At 44.8% G+C, this 19,639-nt stretch overlaps 1 protein-coding gene across 2 annotated transcripts in view; it reads left to right on the top strand.

Annotated features, from left to right (window-relative positions):
* Window positions 1-19,639, top strand: part of arid1ab (AT-rich interactive domain 1Ab) — a 55,480-nt gene that overhangs the window by 24,492 nt on the left and 11,349 nt on the right. For both annotated transcript variants that reach the window (XM_065471301.1, XM_065471300.1), the window contains exons 3-7: window positions 1,555-2,265; window positions 3,082-3,189; window positions 17,766-18,006; window positions 18,814-18,888; window positions 19,375-19,545. In XM_065471301.1, coding sequence (XP_065327373.1) covers window positions 1,555-2,265; window positions 3,082-3,189; window positions 17,766-18,006; window positions 18,814-18,888; window positions 19,375-19,545 — 1,306 coding nt within the window. The remainder of the gene's footprint in view (window positions 1-1,554; window positions 2,266-3,081; window positions 3,190-17,765; window positions 18,007-18,813; window positions 18,889-19,374; window positions 19,546-19,639) is intronic.

Raw genomic sequence — 19,639 nt, 5'->3', positions numbered from 1 at the left:
GAAGGATTTACAGTGTAACCCTGTATCTGTTTTTTTAAACCACATATATCTTGTAAACTAGAGGATAAAGTGCATTAACACATAGCCAAATAACATTCACCTACTCTGCTAGACATCAAAGAAATATCGGCGTTGTCACCTTGAGTGTCTCTTATCTTGCATAATTAAACAGGACTTTAAATAATAGGTTATTAGGGTGGATGAAAGCCCCAACCAAAATTCTGCCTCTTCTGTCACACCAACCCTTTGCGCGCCTTCCTCGACTACATCCATGAACCTCCTCTGAAGAGTCCAACCAAACTGTGTTTCAGTATCTTTTTCACTTGAATCCCAAAAGGCTCTGAAGAAAGAAGAGGGGTGAAAAAAAACTCTTTACAGGGATAGACCCAAAAGAGAGCAGCCCATCAGTTTCCCACTGTCTGATTTATTTTCATGCTTGAAAGCCAAAGATGGGGGGGAAATCCAAGCTGTGTCGACAGGCACAGTGGGCAGCACCTTCTGACAGCGTTGTCCAATTGAAAACGGCAAACATCCAGTTTGCTATAGCTACTTACTCATAGCTAGGAATAAGCCCCTTCTTGAACTCTCTCAGCCAGGCAGTTCATCTTAACAGAGAAATGCATGCAGGGAATCCCGTAGAGTGAAGCCTTTTTCTTGTGCGTCCGCTGCCTGTGGTCTTGTGCCCATTGTGTGGTGTGATTATCTCATACTGGCCTGCCTGGTGTTTGACCGTGGACTCGATAAGTGCCCTGCAGAGAAGAAAACGGCTTCCCCGCCTTTGTCAGACAGATACAATACAGCCACTTCATGTTGTTTTAAATGTGAGGCCATTCTTTACTATCTTGTATTTTCTTATAGTTCTTGAGTAGCTGAGAACCCCCCCACCCCCCTTCAGTCCCCTTGCGAAGAAGAAAAAAAAAACCCACACATGGCTCCCCCCCCTTCTTCTTTTCTTATTACAGTGTTTCCTCACAAGGTCAGCGCTTTCTCCTTCCATGTTCCTTGAGGGTAATGAAACAAAAACACTGGTATTGAAAGGCATTCCGCGAGCAGGTTCGGGCAGAATATGAAAAGGCTCATATTGAAGTTCAAGGAGATGAAGTCAAAACTCAATTTTTATTTTCATGCCAGTAATTTAAAGCAATACACGGCTGAATTCCGACACTTGGATGCTTTTTCTTATGTGCTTTGACTGATCAGTTTATAGTGAGGAACACACCACTCAAACTGAGGGGTGGGGGGGCAGTTTGTCTTTTCTGTTTAATCTGTGAGGAAGATGAAGAGATGCTCTGATTACTCTGTGGAGAATGAATGGTAAAAAAAGAAAAGGGAAAAAAACTAAAGAGGTGACTTTGAATATTGAGTTATTTTTATATATTTCTGCAGATCCCATCAGTACACATGCTGTATTCAGGTAGTGACTGATATTCCACAGAGGGGCTCTGGATAGTAAAACTGTGCCTGGTTGTGTCTGCTCGCACTTTCAGATCAAGCATCGGTAGTCTTCCCCTTTGAAGATAAACTACTGTTGATAACTGATATCCTATTTTCTAGATGTCAGCATATGGACAACAGGGCCCAGGAGGCTATGGGCAGCAAAGTCAGGGCTACTATGGTCAGCATGGCCCTGCACCTCACCCTGGACAGCAGCAACCTCCCTTCTCTGGCCAACCCCAAGGAACCTCTGGACCTTCATACCCCCAACAGGGCCATCCTTCACAGACTCCAGGCCAACACGGGCAGCCAGGACCCCCATACCAACAATCTCAAGGTCCCCACGGCCCTCCTCAGAGTCAACCTCCGTATAGCCAGCCCCAGCAGTCTCAGCCAGGACAGCCACCCTATGTATCTCCCCAGCAACAGCAGAGTCAACAACAACAGCAGCAGGGACCTGGTCCGCAAAGTCAGCAGGGCTCTCAGGGCCAGCCTGGGTACCCGCAACCCTCTGGTCCAGGGCAGCCACCACAGCAGCAAACCCCACAGCAGCAGCAAGGGCCCCCACAACAACAACAACAACCACAACAACAACAACAACAACAACAGCAGCAGCAGCAGCAGCAGCAACAACAACAACAACAACCAGGAGGTCCACCACCTCAAGCCCAACAGCCTCCAGGTCATGGCCAGCAGGGCCAGCCATCACCATATTCTCAGACTCCCCCACTGCAACAGCAGCAACAGCAGCAGCAGCCACCACCACCACCACAACAACAACAGCAGCAGCAGCAGCAGTCACCTTATCAGAGGTTCCCACCTCCTCCACAGGTAATCCTCACACAAAACTCTATTAGAACACTTTAGCTGTAATTTGATGTGATGTGCTGTGTCAGGGGCAACTGTGTTTCCATTAGCAGGAGATTCCTGCGCTGACACATGCTCTTGACTTTACTGTACTTAATCAGTGCTGTAATGATGTCCGTGCCGATCTAACAGTGGCACTGCAAACTGCCTGCTTCCCAGGAAATGCCTTCACTTGATAACTGTCAATAGTCGGTTGAAAAGAACATTGCACGCTCAGCTTTCCATAGCAAAAACACATGGAAGAAGTGAGATGCTGCTCTGCAAGGGTTAAACAGTGAAACAGCCATGAGAGCTTTTGAATAAACCTTTGGTGTGGCCCACTCAGAGCTGCTTTGTTGGTAATTAAGCTTTAATTACTTAGTTAATTAAACAGGCTCCTGTCTGTTAAATGGATAGTATGAACAACAGGAAATGGACCGCACACAAGACCGTTGACAGAACGGGGCAGTTTTTAGTAGTTTCTTTTAAAAAATAAATTAAAAAATATGATAAGTTGAAGCACAAGCTGTAGAATAAGCAGCGAGTTTTCCCCATGCCATGTGAGCCCTGTGGCAACACAAACATGACGTACAGTAAATATTCAAATCACAGTCGGTCACGGCTCTCTACATTTATCCAGCCCAGTGGAGATCTGTTATTTGTATCAGTGTGACAGTGGTTATATTAGCTGTGCACTGCAAAAAGGGAACAAGCAGTAATAAATGCTCGACTGAGATTTTATTTTATTTTATTTTTTTACATTGTGTCCGTTTTGTCTCTTGTCTTCGTTCTTCCAATCAGGAACTCTCCCAGGATTCCTTCAGCTCACAGTCCAGCGCTCCTCCATCTAACCAGCCAAACAAGAGCAGTCAAGAAGACAGCATGCAGGCGCGGCCATCCAGTCTGCCGGTGAGGCTTCTGTCTTCGCTTTTAACTTCTGAATTTTGTAGCAGGTTTCATCGCCAGAAGTCCACAGACCACATTCACAGACGCCCTTGATGAATATCCCACAGAAGCAACATTTAAACTAACATTTATAAACCATTTGTAATCGTAATCGCATAGTCAGCCCAACATGTAGGACAGCACTGATATAATTAGTGATGTTAGTCAGACTTGATTGGATTCAGAATCTATAGCCATATGTGGTAGAGGAAAATCACCCAGCTCTAAATGTCATTATGGCTGCCTCTGTGAACATGTTATAATATTTTCCCTTTATTATTTCGATAGAGTGGAGTGGAGATTGACAGGAAATGTGGGGATAGAACAGGGGAATGACATGCAGCAAAGTTCTGGCTGGGTGTTGATCCGGGAACTAGGCTGCTTTAGCCGATTTGGTAAGCGCCTAAACCCCCTCGACCATGGGTTCACCCCTTAAATGAGATTTAAGCAAATCCCATCCTGGTGTTTCATACTCTGTACCCATTTCTCCTGCTTGAAACTCAGACTAAAATTGAACTTATTTCTCAAAACAGTTGATGTTTACTAGGCTTTGCTCTGTGATTCAGTTTGAGTTACTTCATAGGTGAATTTGTATAGTGTCACTCAGAGTGAAGGAAACATACAAATGTGGAGTAAATGTTGGCTTTTGGATCCCACTGTGCAATCGATTGTGCTTGTGAATCCAATGGTTTGGTAGTCAATCTATTCAGAGCAATGTGATGGAAATGTTATACATGATCACAACTCTGTGGGTATCATGTGCTTTAGTAGAAAAAGGCCCAATATTTTGTTCTGCAGATGTTAGTGGAGTAATAGCTTTGTTGCTAAATTCACAGTATCTTGAGCAATTTCTCCCTCCTAGATGGAATATTTGAAACCAAGTATCTCCCACCCTCTTCCTAACTTCCCCCAACATGTCATGGCAGATCGTTGTCCCTCTCCTGGAGCCTGGTTCTGCTAGAGGTTTCTTCCTCTTAAAAGGAAGATTTTCCTTCCCACTGTCGCCAAGTGCTTGCTCATAGGGGGTTATCTGATTGTTGGGGGTTTCTCTCTGTTATTCTGGGTTTTACTCTACAATATAAAGCGTTTTGCGGCGATTGTTGTTGTGATTTGGCGCTGTATAAATAAAGTTGAATTCAGTGACAACTAGTGCTGGGCGATATGGAAAAAATATTTATCACGATATGAATTATTTTATATCATGATAACGATATATATCACGATATACCACCTGACCTGTGGTCATCTGGAAAGTATGCAGTCTTTAAACAGCGAGTGGAGAGGGTGCAGTCTTTGATTTGAGTTACCGTAAAGCATGTCGCAAATCCGGGTGCACGTAAAGCAGCACCATGTTGCAAAACCACAAGACGGAGTTTCTTTGCGAAAAATATCATTTTTTTTTATACTTTATTTTCTCTTGCATAAAATTAAGAGTATGTATAGTGAGAAGACAACACTAATATATTTGCACAGGCTATTTAACCCTTTAAGACCTACCATAGAACCAAGTCCGCCAGAGCTTATCTTTACATTTATTTATTTTGAGTGTCTTCATAGTTTTCTTTTTGAGATACACAAATTTTTATATACTACAGGAAAAATGAAAATAAATAAATGCAAATTTGCAAAAACACAGCATGTGCATCAAAATAAAGTATTTCCAACAGTGTAATTTGGCTTCTAAGCATCCCAGAAACGATACAGAAAAGCATAAAGTCAAACATGACTTTTAAAAACACCAACACCAACACTATAGACTTTGAAGCTTAAAAAACTACATTTTCCGCGAAAATGACGTCACTTCCGGTTTCGGACAGGTAATGGCGGACATGCGATAGTTCGCGCTGACTTATATTCCAACTAGGAAGTGTTATGAACAGCTGATCGGATCGGCAAAGCCTGTTTCTGGAATATTATGTTTTTGTTGCTGCAAGTCTGGAATATTATGTTTTTGTTGCTGGAAGTGCTTTTTATGCAATTTTTGCAAAGCCATATGTGGAAGGAAACCGTGACCGAGGACAAGCTAATGGAATAAGGTGTAAGTACAACTCCTACGGTTTCATATGCAAAAAGGGATTTAAAAATAGTTAGGGAAAACGGAGTGTGCCTGCTCCGAAAAGGGTTAATGATATATTTTATGTAATAATTTGTAAAATTCGGGTTAGAAACGATAGAAACGATAGAAGACAAATGACACGATAGACACTTTTCTATCGTCCACACGATATATATCGTCATATCGCCCAGCACTAGTGACAACAGCACAAGAATTTTTGAAGGAGAGGTAAAGAGCGCTATAATGTTAATTTAGACCCCAACCCTTCCCACAAGAAGCTGATAGCACGAGCAAGCAAAGTCCCGGTTTCCATTTTCTCTTAAAGAGCAAAGAAATCGGAAAGTGGGAAAAAATAGTTCTGCCTGGATAAGGATTGTTGAAAGTGAAGCAAATCTTGCATCTGATAGCCCTCTGGCTAAGATAAAGGTGAGAGAACCCCCCAACCCCACACACACACGCACCCTCCACCAGCCCTCCACCCCATGCTCCGTGTTAAAGAGGTGTCTCGCTGTAACACGTTGCAGTTTCCATGGCAGTGTTTATAGGTCAGACTGCAGATCTAACCTCATTCTGGGCCTCAGGGAAGGAGAGTGAGAAATGAGATCATTAATAAGAAAGAATGAAAGTGAGGGAGCAGAGTTTGGAGGGGTGGGAGGGGGGGGAGATGTGTGGGATTGAGGGAGTGCAAGCAAATAACTTCAAATAGTGTGAGTGATTGGTTGGAGTGGAAGATGCTGAAAGAGGGAGGGATGAGAGGCAGCGCTGTCTACGCCAGTAGGGGATGCCCTCAGGATGTGTTTCCCTCCTCTTTTATTTATTTCCCTTATTTATTTATACACCTCTCTGTGGACCTGGCCATTGGTCAGGAAGGCTAGGCCAGGGCTATTTTTATTTATTTCTTTATTATTATTATTATTTTTACTTTCTATCTTCTCAGGGATTCCCCATCAGTGCTGTCTGATTGGCCGACAGAGCCATTAATCTGGTTATGGCAGTGGTAAACAGATCTCCTCCTCCCGTTCTTTTTCCTCCTCATCCCTGCGGCACGTACACCAAAGTGTGTGCAGATGAGACCATGCTAACTCAGAGTATAACCCTGCCAGCCTGAGTCAGAGCAGCTGAGGTGACACCTGCAGGTGTTAGAAGTAGATGTGCACCGATGATACCTGTTGTACAAGGTGCTGAAGTTATTCTGTAACCTCTGCCAAACTATAAAAGCGGCAGAAAATATCACCAACAAGTCAGAAATGCTGAGAAAAGGATTTGTGACAATGAAACTCTACAATAAAGAGTGGTGTAAAAACTCCAATGCTTTGTGCGATAGAACTGAAATATGTGTAAAGACTGCTATCAGTAAGAAAAAAATAGTACTTAGCCCGGTCCTTTCCCCGAACTCAAAATAAATGGATGTGTTGTTAAAAAAAGAGCCACACATTCATTACAGCCTGCATCACAATTCTGCTGTTGTTAACAGGACACCTGCTTATACAGACAGTGGTCCTTACTACTAGCTAGTTGAGGTAGGCAGCTCGAGCTATGCTGCGTCACACACATAACATGGCACTCTCTACTTATACCATATAACAAACACAGCACAAATTGGCGGTCTGTTTAATTTTTATGTCGCTGCCCTGCATCACTATCCATCCCTTCTAACACCTCAACGTCCACCGACAGGCTCTAAAAATTATCACTCCAGTTTTTGTGCATGATTTCTGGGGACCTGTGAGGTCGGAGCCCAAAAACCAGTCTAACTGGTCTGCCATAATAAAATCATTTCAAACGTGAGGTCACTGCAGTAAAGAAAACAAGATGCATACTTGTATAAAAAAATGAAATGATAATAACATTTGTGACCAAGGAATACAAATATCAAAAAGAATTAATGTAGTTATAGTAACTCGCTAACTTGAGCCGTTTTCGGGCTTGAATGTGAAGTTGCCCTTTGTCGCGTGTTGAACACACCAGGAGACAGTCAACCTCAGATTTGTTGTCACTACTGGAAAGCCTCTGTTTGGTTTAGGTGGGAATTGGCCTGGATGGGTACCTATTGCATGGGCTCACTTTGACATTATTAGGAAGCAAGCCAGGTTTGGAAGTAATATGTGTAATATCTGATCTGATTAATATTGAATTTTTCTATTTTAACATGCAGTTCCCCCAAATAACCGAGAGAAAGATTTACAGCTGCAGTCATTTTGAAAACTGCTTTACTCATTGTCCTTCTGCTGTTGCTTTATGACTGTATGGGTGTAGCTTAAATAAAATAATCATTTAAAAAGAAAAGAAAAGATCATTTAAGGGGTCTTGGTCAGACTTGTTGGGGTTCATATGTGTTGGTTTGACCACATATGAAACCAAGGTTGTATAAATCAAATGTATAGAAATGTTTTTTTTTTGTGTGTGTTGTCCACACACAAATTCTTCCTTGTATTCTAGCCCAATAAATGTGGAGGTTTTATGTGGTATGATTATTTTTATTTTCCACTTATTAGTGGATTGATGAGCGTAATAGATACAAATTTTCCTGTTCTTGTCTCAAAATAAGTAACTGGTACTAAATTGTGTGTGTGCTTCTCTCATTTAGGAAGCGTTTGCTAATCTAATCTTAAATAACTAATTAGCCTTACGCCAAGCAAAGGAGCATATTTAAGTGCATCTGTCAGAAAGAAAGGTACAGGTTTATTTTGAAGGGGAAAAAAATGTTTATTTTGTAAGAACCTGCAGTAATTTGTATAGACTCATTTCTTTTAATCTGCCTGAGATCCTGTTTGAATCCCGATCCAACAGCGACTGAGGGGTAAATGCCATTTAGCTACTTTAGTAGCATTCGTGCAGAGCCAGCCAGACATCACCTCATCGAGAGCACAGATGGGTCTGTTTGAGGCAGGTGCTTAAAAACCCAGCGTCTGTTAGGCCGCTGCTGAGGTGGGAATAAAGGTGTACAGAAGGCTCAGTGCCTGCTGGAAGGTGCAGGTAGGAGAGCAACAGTCGGTTTGAGAACAGGGCTGCGGATAAGAAGTGGAAGAGAGAGAGATTAAAACATAGAGAGACACACACACACACACACATGTGCGGTCAGAGTGGAACTAGCTGAGCAGGTTCAACTGGTTCCTGGTTTGTTTTCACTCTAACTCAAGGAGACACATGCACAGTTTAACTGTTGAGTATTTACCTCGCTGTTCATTTGATCAGTTCTGAGGAATACTTTTTTATGTTTTTACCATTTGGTTATCTAACTGAAGCTTGTCTTGGGGGGAAAAAATACAGCAGCAAAGTAGTAGTCTTTGTGGTCTTCGAATATTCATCTGGCCTTATAACACTTGTGGCATTTCAAGGAAAGGAAATGAATTAAGAGATAAGAAGTAGGAGAGAAAAAAAGGGTTTGTGTTCTTTTTTTTCGATCAAATACTTCACATTATTGACTCGGTTTGTAATGAATAACCATAGTTCATGATTAAAGGGGGGACTCTGCCATGTTTTTTAAAACACATGAATGACTTAGTTCTTCTTGAGGAGTTATTTAATTTCCCCCCTGGCAGCTCCCCAACGAGTTTGATGTCTGTGCTAATGTCACACGTCTGGGATACACCTTTAATGTTGACGTGTGATGCTGGTCAGATTTTTGGGGTGTCCGTGTGTGTTGTAGTAGCCCTGCAGATGTGAATACTCGGGAACTCGTTCATCGAGGGCCCAGCAGAAGTCTTTCATACTCCTTAGATGTGACACTTCCTCTCTGTGTCAAACCGTGGAAAGGGGAATAACTAGCAGGTCACCATCAAGCCCCGTCACTCCCACCCACCTCTCTTCTAGTCTTTTTTTTCCCTTCTTTTTCTTTAAAATCCCCTTCTTGTCCTTTCCCAAGTCTTTTGTACACCCTTTCTCCACTGTGGGGCTAATCCCACTCAGGACCGCCCACTGCTTGTGGTGCTCCTCTTTTCTGATGTGTCTGAATGTGCTCTAGACTTAAGAGGAAGGTCACATGTTGGTCATACACTTGCACTCGAGTTTGTTTTTTCTCTCCTCTGTCCTGGTCCTCTGGTTCCTCTTCTCACAATAAGAGTCTTTACCGTTAGGAGAATGTATTTCCCTAATTATGCAGATTCTTGAGCCTCATGTGTAAAGTCATTGATGCATTTCTGCTATTTGTGTTCTCAAGTTCCTGTTTTTTGTTGTTTTGGTTGGACAGCCATCCACTGAAGATCCTAGTTTTCCCCACCTTTAAACGTATCACTGCTTATCTTGAGTCCCGCCTTTGCATGAATCCACTCTTATCCAGAGCTCAGGGACCACCCACACCAACAACAGTCCCCCCCCCCCTTAATGACCTTAAATGTTATGTGCCAAGCCTTCTGATCTGGAACCGAGGGATCTTCCAGCCTTGCTGATCAACTCCGAGTCCCCCCCTCCCTTCCCTTCCCTTCCCCTCCCTTCCTTCTGCCTCCAATCCCCATTCCCTCCTCAGCCCAACCCAGCTCTGCTCTCATGCGGCAGCTAAGCTTGTTTTTGCGACATAGCTCTGGAGCAATCAGCCTGACAAGGCCGGCCCACTTTTTTTTTTCTCTCTGTCTCTCTCTCTCTCTCTTTTTTTCTCCTACCCAGCCCAACCCCCTCAGCGCCTTTTTCATTATTACACTCTGTTTTTGTGCAGCATTTCTTTATTTCTGTTTGAAATATATTTCTATATGAATATATTTCTCCCCCCTCTCTCTCTATCTCTCTCTCTGACTCGTTCCTCTTTCTGTCTAAATTCTCGTTTTCTCTTTCCTTCGCCTGCGCCCTCCTCCCCCTCTCTTCCCTTCCTCGTTCGCTCTCTTCTCTCAGTAAATCAGCTTTCATAACGCTGTGCAGCGCAGCCTTGTTTTGCGAGGTTCTGACAGTATTCAGAGTCCTGGGCCAGTTTCCTGTTGCTATTCTGGGGGCCTTGCTTCCTGTGTGGACATGTCTTATTCAGATTCCAGGGTGCCTTCCCCCCCAATTCTCCCAGCTCGTCTGTTTCTTTCTCCTTCTTTTCTTTAGATGATTTTTAATGAATGTATTTGAGGAAATTCAGTCTGTTGACAAAGTGTCTTGTTTTGCATTTACTTCACTGAATTGTTTCTCCACCTGAAAAAAAACCACCCCAAAAACTTAACAAAAAAACCCTGACACACACACACACACACACACACACAGAGTGCATCAAGCACTCTCCCTCTCCCTTCTGCGCTCTCTGCACACTCACTCACTCTCACACTCGCGCGCACACTCTCCCATGCCCCTCCCCTCTGCCTCCATTTTTGCTGGGCTGAGCTAGTTTTGCAGCACAAAGACTGTGGCTGACTGCAGCACTGTATGTCCCTGGCTTTCTCTGGCGCTCGCTGGAACAAGCTGCTGAGCATGGACTGATGAAAAGAGGCTCACAATGAATTTAACTCTTGCTCTGCGAAATATCCCTTTTCATATTACATATGATTTTTTTCCTCCTATCCCCAGTTAATTCACTGCTGCTGTCCGTTGCTTTAGTAGCGCCCTCTAGACACGCTGTGTGACAGTAAGAGGGAGGGGCGTTGCTGGTCTGGAAAGCAGGCAGACTGGCTGTAGAGGTCTGGAGCCTCCCCACCCTTCTAGCTCCCCCACCTCACCCCGAGGCCCCTCCAGCCCCCTCAGCCCTGCGCATCCCATCACCCCTCACCTCGGGCTGGGCAGCTGCCTGCCTCACTCGGGCATCTGTGCGCTGCCCTGGGACTCCCTGCTACTATTGTGATCTCCACAAAAGGCCCCCCACGCACACACCATCTCCCCATTATTCACAGCAATCAGACCCCTCCAACCACCCCCTCCCTCCTCCTCCTCCTCCTCTCCACCGCCTCCCTTCATCTACTCTGTGGTAGCTCCACACAGGCTGCTGCAGTGTTTGTGTGCATTGCACACCTCCTTTTTTTGTGTTACCCCCACAGTGAAGCTCAATTAGGCAAATGTGGAGCGTTTAAAAAAGACCTCCCTACTTATTGATTAAGATTCATAGTTGGCCTAGATTTTTATTTCATTTTTTTTACTGCAAGCCTGTATCACACAGCAAAGTAAAAGCCGAACAGCACCGATCAGTGTCAGAAGGATTAGATTTTTGTATACCGTGGCATCCTCCCTTTTTTTTTTGTTTTTGCTGGTTCACTCTTTCATCTTCTACTTTCTGGTCCATGTTATTATCCTACCCACGTGGCTGCTGCTGCTGATAAAGTAGCAGTGTAATGTTGATCTCTTGGGAGTTTGAGCTTGCTCATCTGTGGAGGTAGTAGACATTGTGTCTGAGATATCTGTCCCCAGCAGGGTATTGTGAGCGTTGTGACACCCTGCTGTTGTTGTCACTATCCACCTTTGTTATTTACCTTGGGGAGATGAAATTGCACAAATGCGATTTGTTAATTTCAAACACTAACTGGGGTTCGAGTCATCTGCTATATATATATATATATATATATATATATATATATATATATATATATATCGTTAGTAAGGGTGCATGGCGCACCTATAGGGTGCTTTGACTGTGCCTGGAGTTTCTCGTCTGTCTGTGCTGTGTGTGTGAAACCCTGTAATGGCTGCTGCTGCTGCTGTTTGAGGCAGGGGCCTGCCTTGCTTCTCCTCCTTTCTCCAGTTCTTCCCTCATAGTGGGATGGGAGTGCCCCCTTATGGTTGAGCTCAGCCCTGCAAATCTTGAGCTGGGGCTGGAGCAGCCTCTCCCCAGGTCTTTGGTTGACTTCCCATCAGCCCTTGGTACGTGGACACAGTCCCCAGATACAGGTGGAGGCTCTGGGGTGGCGGCTGACATGTCGGCAACGCCCACACGTCTGTCTTCTTTTCAGCAACCCGCTGGCATTTCATGGTAATGTAGCATTGAGCATTGACTGGTGGTTTGACAGAACAAATATATTAACTTGTACTTTGTCTAAGGACTGTGTGTCATTTGTGAATGATGAAGACAAGCGCTCTGATCATAGGCGAGAGATAATGTGCTTTTGGGCTCAGTAAGTCAAGTCAGCACATTCAGATTCTGAGCTGAGAGAAAGAGAAGAGAAACTGCGCTGAGGAAAAAAAAATTCACTTGATCTTAAGCTTGAAAGGGAAGCGATGACTTTTCCCATGACCCCATTCTGATATCAAAAGCCTACTTTGTCCTGAACAAGTGGTAAATGCGCAGCGCTGGAGTGCTCTGCTGACGAGGTCGTTGGCATATAAACATAAACATCTCCAGAATGAGATGGCAAAAAAAAGACAAAAAGTTTGAGCGTGCCCTGTCCGCTTTGTGCTTCCGTGTTGTCTCCCAGGCCTCCCCAACAAATGTAATTAAAGGAGCTGGAGGGATATTTGGGGGGTGTGGGTGTGGGGGGGTGAACAGGGCTTTGGTGCGTCTGCGTTTCCTGTAACAATGACGGGCTTCTTCTTTTGTAGTAGCTGACTGCACCGTGACCCTGCCAGGCACGCAGGGAGGCCGTCGACAGAGACAGACAGACCTAGGAATGGCAGCAACAGGGGGGAGGGACTGTGTCGGCTCTAACGTGTCAACCACGTGGATCACAGTAACCATGGCAGCCCTTGACATGCAGCCAGCTTCCCCCCCTTCCTCTTCTATCCCTTTCTTCTTACTCTCTTCACTTTGCCACAGCGGATGTGTCGACTCTGTAGTGAGCGAGCTGGGTTTGTTTTGTTTTGTTCTTGCTGTATATATTGTGTTCAGCATCTGGAGGCCTGAGAACGAGGAAGCTTGCCAGCCCAGGCAGCGGGTGAGACTCTGAGGTCTGAGGATGACAGAATGAAGTGGGTCAGGGAAAGTGTGTGACTCAAAGATGAACTTTGGCACCCCCCTCCCTTCTCTTCTTCCTCCTCCTCCTCCTCACTGCCACCACCACCAGATCTAGTTACACCACTGACCAGGGTTACATGTTCCAGATACGTGTCATTAACTCCGAGCCACTACGCTGCTTCTTCCACTTTCTGCTTCTCATAACCTACCAAAGGAAAAAAAAGAGGGAGAAAAAAGGCTGGCTTGGCAGACTAATGGCTCTGGTCGAGCTTGATTGATTCAGTGAAGTAATCTGCAAATGGCATACATTAGGACGGCAGAGAGCAGAGCAGATGACTCAGAGACAGCACGGGCGAGAGAGAAGTGGAGAATGTAAGAACTGTGGGAGCAGCGAAGATTTTCAGCATTTGTGAACAAGAAGTGCGTTAGAAGAAGGAGACGAAGAAGAATAAAATTCTGGAAAGTTTGTATCGTTTTTAAAATGAATTTAAAACGAATTCATCGTTCGAAACGCTGCTTTTCAGCCTTTGAAAGCTCCCGAAGACTGTTCTGCACTTCTCAGCTCTGAAGTTCCATGTTAGGCAGTGCTGGGAAAAAGCACAAAATGGCTGCCACAGAGAGGCTTTCTACAGAAAGAGCTGCAGCTTCTCTGCTGCTCTCTCTGCAACACGGCTCACCGGTCCTCCCCTTTCTCCCCCTGCACATAGAGAAATGGCTCGTCTGTATTTTCATATTGTCAGTTGTCATATTTGCCATTGATAATGCTGCTGTGACCTTCCTTCAAGCTCCCCCCCCTCCACACACACAGAGTCACACACCCCACCTGTGCTCACACGCTACTCCAACTTAACCACGCCACCTCTCAACTCCTCCTCATGCCTGATCTATGTCCTCTCTCCTCCTCTTCATCATTTGCCTTAAATAATGAGCGCGTTGAATAGCAGAGCCTCAGCAGCATCAGTATCACCAGCAGCCACCACCCCTCCCCCCCTCCGTCCTCTCCTCGCTGTCCGGCTTGTGCAGTCAGCAGAACAGGCTGGTGCTGTGCAGTATTGAGCTGGGAAAAATCAATGACTGCAGAGTGGGAGTAGGTAGGAGCTTGTGTGTGTGTGTGTGTGTGTGTGTGTGTGTGTGTGTGTGTGTGTGTGTGTGTGTGTGTGTACAATTCTTCTGCCTATCCAAGCTGAGGAATCAGAGCTGTCAGATATTTACAGAATGTTAAAGAGCTCAGTCTGTACGCTGCATACGTGCCACTGTAGCAGTGCACACAGGCTGCACAAACGGAGCTTTTGCTGGCGTTATTGGGCCATTAAGGGATATTTTAATTTTTGCGGTTTTCATGCCGTACCATGCGGCGTTGTCACAAAAACACATTTGTTTGGGTTTTTTTTGTTTACTTTCCTGTTTTTCTCAGATGTTATGTCACTTTAAAGTCCTGCTGATTTATTCTGGTCCCAGTCTGGACCTGTTAGCACCAACCAGCTTCTTTTTGTTTCTTACAGATATTCTGTAATCTGGAGGAAAATAAAAATGGAAGACTGCTCTCACAACTTTATTCCAGCTAACTCAATCCCAGCTTTTTGCTGGACACATGATGCACACTTCAGTGTACCAATTAGCCATGCACGCCACACGGTGGACTTTAAAGTGTGGCAGGAATGACGACCGCTAACAGTCCGTCTCTGAGTTAGGAGTTCAATTTTAGCACCAGAACAATGCAAACGTGGTTATTCAAAACGATTCTCTTGAGCTTTAATCAATGCTGTTTGGAAATGGTCGTTGGAACCCAAACACAACTCCAAAGATTGTTGAAATCCTGGTATTGCATGATAATATGGTGGTCGTACCTTTAACCCGCCATCCTAACCCATCTAATCTTGATTGGTTTAAAGCGATAGTTGCTTTAATGGCATGATTCTTGTCTCTGTGTTTAGCTGGTGGTCATCAACCTCTAGGCTCCAAGACAACAACATAAATGTGTGATTCATGCGTAACTAGTTTGGAGTTATATCACTGCCAACCTCTGATTAAAAGTAAATCTGTCAACTGAAAATAGGTTTAATAAAAAAAAGGCAGAAATGGAGATTTATTGAGTGAAAATAAATGCACGCTTCACACAAACTATAATAATCAGACAGTTTACCTCAATCCCCAAATCTTAATATGGTTTAAAAGCCACCGTGAGGCGGTACTACCAAGAATGACGACTGATATACTCGATTGATCTTGTTCTGCTTTTACACCCCATGGACCTCTAGAAGTACCCCACATCCACGATCATGTGTTAAATCCTTTTTTCTGTCTCATGATGACCATTTGTTCGTCTTGAGTGTGCATCCTCCTGCTGAGGTGTGTCTCCTCAGCTGAACCCACTAACTGAATCCTTTCCTCTTTGGTCTGTGTTGAGGAAGCCGTGGTTTAGAACTTGTTTTGTGGCTGAGATTTGACTCTGAGCAGCAGCTTCTGAGTCTCTGTGAGTACCAACTACAGAGGTGGTCATCGTGGCATCTGGCCAGTCGGAGTCCTTCAGATGGAGCCCTCTGTCAGATGACCAGTCTTGTGATCTCTTGGTTGGGAACAGGAGAAGGAGGGGGTGGGTGTAGGTCAGCTGACGATGCTGGCTGCTGGAAAAAGGGTTCCTGCTATGGTTGTTTGAGCAAAGAATGTCACGCTGTTCGGTTCCCTGTTCGTGATTCCAAAGCACGAAGACCTAATGATGTGCCTCTAACCCACTTTTGCATTTGCGAACATTAATTGGGCGTCAGCCAGGGAAACACTTTGGAGTGCGATACTCCCTTCCTGCTGCGTTTCACGTGGTTTTGTTGGTGCCGTATTTCCAGTGTGGGTCAGAGAGGCCTGGGTTTGTGCAGTCACCGGAGCAGGAGAGGAAGAGCCGGAGGGAGGGAGGGCCGAAGGAACGGGGTGAGGGTGGATTGGAGGGGGAGGGAAGGGTGGATTCTGAATCAGCGTCGTCCTCCTGTCACTCCCTCTGGGGTTCCTCCATCAGGTCACATCCCAAAAATAGCAACGGGCGCCGTTTCAAGTGCAAAACCGCCGGCTTCGGGGCTGCAGCCAGCCTGCGAGTGTGAGATTTCTATGGGAATAGTTGGCCACAATCCAATGAGTGCTGCTTTTTTTTTTTTTTTCTCTCCCACCCCCTCCTTCTCCTCCTCCTCCTCACTCCCTCCCATTTTTTTCCCTTCCTCCGATGTGACTGGCAGATGAGCTTGCATTTCTGAGTGAGCACATGGTCTCCACGTGAGTGGCCAGTGTGTAAACATTCACCTTCCCACAAACATAATCATTGCCGGCTGCCTTCCTACCTTCCTGCCCGCCCGCCCGTCTTTGTGTCGCAGCCAGCGAGGCTCAATAACAACACCACATGGCACCAGAGCCCGTGCCCAGCACCAATTATTTCAACTGCCTCCCGAGATGACTCGCTTCAAATGTTTTTTTTTCCCCCCACTTTCTCTTTGCAAGTCAAACTCAGCTCTCCTTGCCAGCACGGATCATTATCGGCATTATGGGAGTGATGTGTGGAGTATTTTTAAAAAGGTGGGAAAAGAAGTCATTGTACCCAAATGTATTATTGAACTGTAATAGGGCTGGCAGCCTTCTATGAGAGAGTAACATACACACCCCGGTGAGGGCAAAGATTGCTGTAATGCATCAGTGCCCATTTGGATTTCCACTCACTTGATTTGACTTCTCTTGACTTTGACATGACACTGAAAATAAAGCAGCCTCACCCTCCTCATGCAGGTCAGGAGGAGAAAAGCCTGAATATATTCATCATTTCTTATTCATTTCTCCCAAATGTGATTCCCAGAATGCAGCCGCTTTCTTTTTCCAGGTTTTATACGTTTTTAGAGCCAGGCTGGACTCATTTACATCCCAGCGCACACACACACCCTTACCTGTGATATCAAGTATCAGTTCTTCCACTTAATTTCTCTCTTCCCATCATAAGCTGAGCCTCCACAAAGAGTGGCGGAGATTTTTTGTTTTGTTTTGTCTGATGAAACCTGAAGAGTTTGCTTGTTCTGTATTTGCAGCCCATATGCTCATCAGTTACTTTTAAAGGTAACTTGTTGGACAATGCGTCTTTTTGCCGCAGCCCCGATGCCATGATCATGGTTGTATCACAAAGAAGAGAATAACTCCATAATTCTGGTGGATTTCTGCTTCATTTGTTACCAGAACCATATCTGAACATTTCATCTTTGATTAGACTAGCATGCCTTACTACAGCAATTGTAATGATATGATATCTATCCCGGTGTACCTACTGACTGCATATCGAGTTGATATTGCTAATTGCTTGGTAATTTCTCTTCATAGCGACACGTTTAGCTAACGGCTAGCCGTTACAGCTTGAGAACTGTAGCATTGGCCTTTTTCTCCTCGTCTGTGGGCCTCGCCGCTGTTCTGGAGCTGCTTATCTGCTTGGTGGTTCTTCATGTTAAGGAGAACTCATCAGCAGCTGAGTCATCATCGCTTCACAAAATGATGTAAATGCTTCCACAAGCTGTAGGAACTGATACTTTATGGAAAAGCGAGAGCGAAATGTGTTGACTTGTTATCAGTAACAAGTTGGTGATGTGAATTGTAAAAATAAATTTGTTAAGCCACTTGTTACAGTGTAAACGAACGAATGTAGTGTCATCGTCGACTCATGTTCTGCTGCTCTTCTCCTTCAAGGATTTATCCGGGTCCATCGACGACCTTCCCACTGGTACAGAAGGCGCTTTGAGTCCGGGTGTCAGCACCTCGGGCGTGTCCAGCAGCCAGGGCGAGCAGAGCAACCCGGCCCAGTCACCCTTCTCCCCGCACACTTCGCCTCACCTGCCGGGCATACGTGGACCCTCGCCGTCACCTGTGGGTTCCCCAGCTAGCGTCACCCCTTCTCGCACCGGCCCTCTGTCCCCCGCTGCTGTGCCAGGTAAATGCACAATACCGTTAATACTGTTGTTTCAGACCTACAGCGGCACACAGCTAAAACATTATTCTTTTTCTACTCTGCTTTAATACAGTTGTTTTAGATCTTCAGGTCTTTAAGTTCAGTCGCTTTGAAATGGTCTTTGAAATCTGAAATTCAACTGCGAAAGACTACGTAGGGGGATTTTATGGCAAAGAAAAATGTGAAAATTAAAACCAAGTTTGTTCTAGAAGAATAATACATAGCATTATGTGGGTGTCAGTAGAGAACAGGATAAAGTACAAATGCAGAATATTTACAGGAAAATCACCATAAATATGATGTCCTGAAACAACTGAGCAGTTATTTATTTTCACTTGCCAAAGACTGCTAAATGTAAAAATGGACCTGCTCGATACGGCTAACCAACAACAATAATTTCAATGTCTTTGTAGTCAGCTATTCATTGTATCCAGCAGAAATCCTGTCTGACATATTTAATAAAAAACAGACAGATTTAGAGTTTTAATTCAAAACTCGATGCGGATCACATTTGTAATTTATGAAGCGATTTGCAAGATATGGACCTTTAGGTTTCTCCTAACATGATGCTAGTAAACCATTCGCTGACGGAGAGACGGAGGTTACAATGCCACCCGCTGCTCATTGTGGAGAGACTTGCCACAGTTTATTAGCTTGAATGTGACTGGCTCACACTCATTTTATGGCCAGTATTTCAAAGTTTAAGAGCAAGAATTGATTGTAAATAAAGGAGACAAATTTCCACAGTTCCCACAGTAATTTCAGACCCATGTCATTGCTGTCCCGCAGGTAATCAGATGCCTCCTCGGCCGCCCAGCGTCCAGTCAGACAGCATCATGCACTCATCCATGAGCCAGGACAGAGGTGAGTGTGTTAGAAGTGTTTGCAAACAGAAACCCTTTAAAGAGTATCTCCTCGTGTGCTCAGTGGCCAGCAGTGTGTGCGCCGCATTCTCAGCAGCTTTTAGGTGTGATTGTTTGCACTTGTATGCATTCCTCCCATCTGCAAGCACTCCCCCAGGCTGTGCTTCTAAATAAGAATGTGCTCTACTTGCCAGGTCAAATGAGAGCAGGCAGACACACTGTACTGTGTTGTGTTTGTGAGGAAGTGAAGAGCTTGAGCCATAATGTGTTGTGCAAATGTATGCTAAAGCAGATGTAGCGTGAAGTTTTGTTTTTGTTGTTTTTTGTTTATTTTCTTGTTGTTGTTTTTTTAACATTAAGTGTTTAACATAAGATACAATAGGCATCTAATTATTACCACTTAATATTGGTTGCAGAATTAATTAAACTTTGATATGTGTGTGTAAAAACTAACAGTGTTGCTTAATGTTCACTGTCTTTTCTCCAGTGTACATGCGCAATCCTCAGATGCCTCCTTACGGGTCCCCTGGACAGCCTGGCTCGGCCTTATCTCCACGCCAGTCTTCAGGAGTCCAGATGCATAGTGGGATGGGCCCTTATCCTCAGAACAATACCATGGGAAACTACGTCCCTCAGGGGGGCCAGTACGGCCCGCCAGGTGAGACATGAGGCTGTGAGTGTTGGGTGGTGTTGCTTTGAGGGCCTTCTGTACAGCAGGAAAAATAAGAGTGCAGTGTCTCCGCTCTGTCATA

Source organism: Pelmatolapia mariae, linkage group LG22 (assembly GCF_036321145.2).
Source record: "Pelmatolapia mariae isolate MD_Pm_ZW linkage group LG22, Pm_UMD_F_2, whole genome shotgun sequence".
NCBI lineage: Eukaryota > Metazoa > Chordata > Actinopteri > Cichliformes > Cichlidae > Pelmatolapia > Pelmatolapia mariae.
This window is presented reverse-complemented; position numbering and strand designations above follow the sequence as displayed.